General features: G+C 43.9%; 1 protein-coding gene across 1 annotated transcript in view; it reads left to right on the top strand.

Moving 5' to 3' along the window:
* Positions 1-1093: 1093 nt before the first annotated feature.
* Positions 1094-6000, top strand: part of CPN1 (carboxypeptidase N subunit 1) — a 78113-nt gene continuing 73206 nt past the window's right edge. The window contains exon 1 of the mRNA XM_082267565.1: positions 1094-1484. Within this exon, the coding sequence (XP_082123691.1) occupies positions 1262-1484 (223 nt within the window). The 5' untranslated portion in view covers positions 1094-1261. The remainder of the gene's footprint in view (positions 1485-6000) is intronic.

Genomic DNA, 6000 nt, shown 5'->3' with positions numbered 1-6000 from the left:
ATGGAAGGGGCGCATGTGCTAGAACTAATCCCCCTGCAGTGCAGCCAGAGGGATGGAGAGGAGGTATGCCAGCAGCGCTGCAGGGGAAAAGGGCACACAGGGGGGCCTTGACAGCAGATGGAAGGGGGCATGTGCTAGAACTGGGGTTGCCACCTCATCCCTTTAATCCAGGACACATTAATTACACAGGCTCTGTGGCTGATTAAGGTGGTAATTAAACTCACTTAGTGCCTTATGTGCATTATATCAGCCTCAGAACCTGTGTAATTAATGTGTCCTGGATTAAAGGGATGAGGTGGCAACCCTTGCTAGAACCAACCCCCCTGCAGTGCAGCCAGAGGGAGGGAGAGAGAGGAGGTAAGCCAGCAGCGCTGCAGGGGAAAAGGGCACACAGGGGGGCCTTGACAGCAGATGGAAGGGGCGCATGTGCTAAAACCAATCCCCCTGCAGTGCAGTGGGAGGCAGGGAGAGAAGGAGAAGCTGGCAGTGTTGCAGGAGGGGGCAGAAGAGGATTGGTGTCTGCAATAGGCAGTACAGCCAGCCCTCCTGCTCAGTAGGTGCCCGGGCCCCCTGCTGGCTGTAGGAGGGATGGCTGTATTGCCTTATCAGCGGCACTGCCTGGACCACTACACTGGCTACATGGGCACTGACAGCTCATCACCCACAGAGGTAAGAACAGTTGGGACCAGGGAGGTTGTACGGTATTAGTTCACCGGTGAACTAACTCTTTAAGAATTGATAAGTTGCAATATATGACATTTTTGTTTTTGGGTTTAATACTGCTTTAACATTCATAGAATAATTCTAGGGAAAACTTCCACCAGTTCTTCCCGATTGCTCAGCGAAGGCAACTCCTTCTTCATCCCACAACCTTGTCACATGGCCTCCGAAGTGACCGAAGTGTTTAAAGTAAATAGAAATTCAGCTCTGCCAGTTGACATGGCAGTTAATAAGTGAACTGAGAACAGTTCACCTGGTGGGAGAGCGGGGCAGGGGGGGTGGGGAGGAGGGCTGGGAGTTTGGAGGAGGAGGAGGAGGGTGGAGGGGGTTCTTTGACAAACAAACGTTGGAAATGAAGGCTGTAAGTCAGTGTGTAGGATGCTGTATAGGGAGGGGCTCTGTAGGGAGTAAAGTTGAGTCCACCTCGTAGACTGTTCTGCAGTGGGCTGGCAGTTCTCTGTGTAAGTAGAACAGAGTGAGTGTAGGGGGGAGAGGGATCAGGAGAACTGTGTATGTGGGACACCAAGGCAAGGCTGCAGGAATGAAGGTGACACTCTACTGCCTCCTCCAACTTCTCCTCCTATGTAAGGTGTCACTCAGCATCAGCTTCAAATATCACCGCTACGAGGAACTCATGCAAACCCTGTACGACGTGCACAGCTCCTGTCCCTACATCACCAGGATCTACAGCGTTGGGCGCAGCCACCTAGGGAGACACTTGTATGTGATTGAGTTCAGCGACTATCCCGGGGTCCACGAGCCGCGTAAGTACCAAACCATGGTGTCACTGACAATTGGTCATAAATTTTGATTTTTCATTTTGGGGAAAAAAAAAGAGGATTCCCCCATCCCCACGTGGGAGGTGAATGGAAGAATCCTCTCCGCTGAGACATTGGGGTTCCTTTACTAAAGGCAAATAGACTGTGCACTTTACAAGTACAGCTGTACTCTGCAAGGGGATTTGCTCCAGAGCTTAGTAAATGGGGGGGGGGGGGGGCTCTGCTGACTTCTATCATCCAATCATGTGTCAGAAAAAATTGTATTTTCCCTGTAACCACTTTTCTATCCAGGTACACAGAGTATACTATCGTCAATGCCAAGAGAACTCAATTTGTAAATTTAGGTATTTATGGGGTAACGTGTCAAATGCTTTGGCGAAATCCAAGGGTTGGTTTACTAAAGGCAAATAGACTGTGCACTTTGCAAAGTGCAAATGCTCCAGAGCTTAGTAAATGAGCAGAAGCTCTGCTGACTTACATCATCCAATCATGTGCAAGGAAAAATGCAATTTTTTTTATTTTTCTTGTATGTGATTGGGTATTCTTTACAAAGTGAAGCTTCACCTCCATAGGTGTGAGCAGCCTATTGCATTAGGGTGTGCACCCCAAAGCTCAAACACAAATGCATGTGTATATGCACTGACAGTGTCAGTAAGGCAGAGATTGGTGTCAGTAGGACAGTGGATGTCTCAGTCGTTTTTTATTTTTATTATTTTATTTTTTATTGTTTTTCACAATTTTATTTTTTATAGTTTTTTACAATTTTATTTTTTATAGTTTTTTTACAATTTTATTATTTATAGTTTTTTACAATTTTATTTTTTGTTTTTTACAATTTTATTTTTTGTTTTTTTACAATTTTTTTTATTTTTTATTATTTTTTTTTTTCAGCCCTGTTATGGGGCTTTGTTGAAATATCAGGAGTCTAAACAGTTGGAATCTGCGCCATACAGGGTGATTAGGGTGTGCCCCGACCTACCTGGCACACCCTGTGCGCACTCCTATGTTCACCTAATTTATTAAGTTCTGGAGCAAGTTCCCTTGCAGAGTGCAACTGCAATTGCAGAGTCCACAGTCTATTTGCCTTTAGTTACTCAACCCCCATGTATTCTGAAAGCAGGGACTCCTCCACTGTCAGAATACACTAATCAGTGGCTGCAGCTTGCTTATTGACAGAAGTTTTCCAACAGTCCTATTAGACAGAAGTTGGCTGTTAGATCAACTTCTGTAGAGGGGGAATGGCCATATATGGCTCAAAATTTGTCCAGTCCCTGCTGAACCATCTGAATTTCAACCCATCTATGCAGAGCTTTAGCCATGGTTACTTACTAGCCAAACTTTTAAAGGAGTTCTATGGACAATCACACATTGTCAGAGGGCAGCACAGTGGCTCAGTGGTTAGCACTCCTGCCTTGCAGCACTGGGGTCCCAACCAGGACACTACCTGCATGGAGTTTGGATGTTCATGTTCTCCCTCTACTGGCCTGGGTTCCCTCTGGGTTTCCCACCACACTCTGATAGGTTAAATAACTCCTGTCTAATGCTGACCATACACTCTACAACCGGATTGTACAATCTTCTTTAGATCTACCAACAAGTATGCAGTGTCTCATTGAATATAAATTGATTGGATAGATTGGGTAGGTCCTCTTATTACATCGTTTTGGTAGATTTAAAGATGATTATGCATCAATTGTATGGTCAGATATGATATAATAAGATATGATTTCATATCTAAAGAGCTTTCGTATGATTTTCGTATAGTGTGTACACAACTTTCGACAACCGATTCTGACTTTTCGTATAAAAGTCCTCCAAAGGGACACATTTTTCTCAGATGGGAACGAACGATTTTCTTTTTAATGTGTACCATTTTCATACGATTTTCATACAAGAAAAATCAGAAAAGAAACACTGCGCAGGATCAGAAGCAATAACCAACAAAAAAAAAAAAAAAGCTTTTCTCGTACAAGAATTTTCGTACAAATTTTCTTTCATCGGTTTCAATTTGCTGTGAAAGGAGGAAGATCAGACGAATGCTTGCCTGATTTTCTTATAGTGTGTACCCCACTTTAGGCTGACCATAAATTATACAATGTGATTGTACAATCTCCACTAGATCTTCTATAGCCTATGTAGTACAGGGGCCTGCTTGATTGGGTACAAATTGAAAAGAGAGTTAAACCTAGTACACACAGGCCGAATATCTTCCAATAGAAAAAAGCCGACATTCGTCCCGTATGTACTGCAGCCGCTCTGACGTTCGGCCGTCTTCTGTTAATGGGGCATAACCGAAGAAGGTCTGTCAATCGGCTCCTGATCAGCGCTCTCCACCAATGGCGGAGAGCGCTGACCGAAGTGTTCTGGCAGGGGGGCTGCCCTCCTGTCAGAACACAATAGCTCAGCAGGGGAGATCGCTGTACTGACATCGGATTGTTAGTACAGCGGCTCCTCCTGAGCTGTCAGTTTTTTTTCTTTCAGTCCAGCTGGGTTGAACAAAAAAAAAACTTCTACTGTCTACATGGCTTTAAGCTGCGTTCCTCATAATAAATAATTTTGGTAAAGTGAAAGGAAATTGTATAGGTGTTGTATAATCACACTGTGTATGGCCAGCTGGAGGATCACCACACATTTTACAATCGGCCTATAAAATCACGTATAGATTTACCAAAACCAAGTAATATGAGGACCTACCTACACTATCTAATCACAGTGTATCCAATCAGGTAGGCCCTTGCATCACATACAGTAGTTGTTGGTAGATCTGACATAGATTGTACAATCAGATTGGAACATGTGCAGTGAGCTTAATAGAGGCTCTAGTATGTGGATGTATGCATGTGAGATCGAGATCTTAGACTGTAAGCTCCTTGAGGACAGGGACTGATGGGGATGTGCAATGTGCTGTTTAAATTGTAGGTGACATATAGATATGAAATAAGAAATAGGTCTGTAAGATTCGGGCATTGGGACCATGTATGAACACGTGTAATAGTCAACCAGGCTGGGACATCTTGGATCACTTCCTATTCTCCTCTGTAACTAGGCATGGATAAGCAGGTACCAGTGCCACATGTACAGTCCTATACAGAATTCACCCAGTAGGTATCATTTACAAAGCTTAAGGATACTTACTTTATTTCCTGCTGAGGTCAATGAGATTGAAAATCACAGCCACATTGCTAAACTAAAGATCTTTATCTTTGATCTGTGAATTGCCAACGTCCTCATTTGACAACACACACCAGGATAAGTATTCTTGATTTGAAAAGAAAAAAAAAAAAGTGACAGTTGTTTTCAGTTAAGTCCGGTGGGATTTGAAAATTACAGTCATTTGGTTAAATAAATGTAGCACCCTCCTAGGTAGGTGCTAGTGAGAGAGTATCGTTTTTGGATCTGTCTGCCTATCAGAGGAGCAGCAGGCAAATCTATATTGCTTTCTGCCTACCAGAGAGCAGGATCTGTGAGTTAGGTCTGTTCAGTGTGCTCAGTATGTGATTAATTATGTCTAGAGAATGTTTCACACTGGTCCAATAGGGAGGCATGTTGGATAGCGGGAGGAAACCTGACCAATGGGTACACAGGCTTTGATACAGTCCCAGTGATTGGCAGAGACTGGCTGCCTCAATGCATTATGGGATACTGTATAAAAGCCAGGAGCTGCAGGGTCTTTGGCTGGTGAGCAGAGTCCCGGAGGGAGGGTGGCAGCTGCCTCCTTCTCTGTAGCAGTGGCACGCGGTCACAGGCAGTCGGCCTAGGAACCAGAGGAAAGGAACTGAACCCAGAGGTCCAGGAGAACTGACTGGAGGGGTAGAGACACTGGAGACCTTCAAAAAACCATATTGTGAGTACAGGGGATCGTGTCTAGGGGCCTGACTGGAGGGGGGCTATCCCGGTATAGATACTAGGCAGGTATCCTGAAGATAATCTACCCAACTAACACTTAATCTAAATTCATCGAGTGGCAAGGTGAATCTGCAGCCTGGCTGCATCTCCAGATAGGAGTCCCCATCCATTGTGAATAGTTCAATTTGGAGTATCCAACTATTCCCTTCTCCTATCGCTATTTAAAATAAAACACTAAAAACAACTACATACCCCTGGACTGATCATTGACTGAGCAAAGAAGTAAAGTGTTAATCTGTGAATGCCAATCTTGCTAACGGTAACCCAGCGGGACCCGAGAGCGTGTTATCCAGCAGTCCTCAAGGGGGCAGTACTACATAAAGATTTGTATCCTTGTTCTAAAGATTTGTGATTTGTAATAGGCTCAACTGACAAAGCTAACACACCAGAATAAGGATGCTTATTTTTAGCTTAAGTGACAGTTATTTTCTATTAAAGTGGGGTACACACTATAAGATAATTGGGCAAACGATCGTCCAATTTTCCTTGTTGTTTCACAGCAAATCAGAACTGAAAAACAAAAATTCTCGTACAACAAAGGCTTTTTTTTTGTTGTTTATTGTTTCTGATCATGTGCAATTTTTCTTTTCTGATT

The sequence above is a fragment of the Pelophylax lessonae genome (assembly GCF_965119305.1).
Source record: "Pelophylax lessonae genome assembly, chromosome: 9".
NCBI lineage: Eukaryota > Metazoa > Chordata > Amphibia > Anura > Ranidae > Pelophylax > Pelophylax lessonae.
This window is presented reverse-complemented; position numbering and strand designations above follow the sequence as displayed.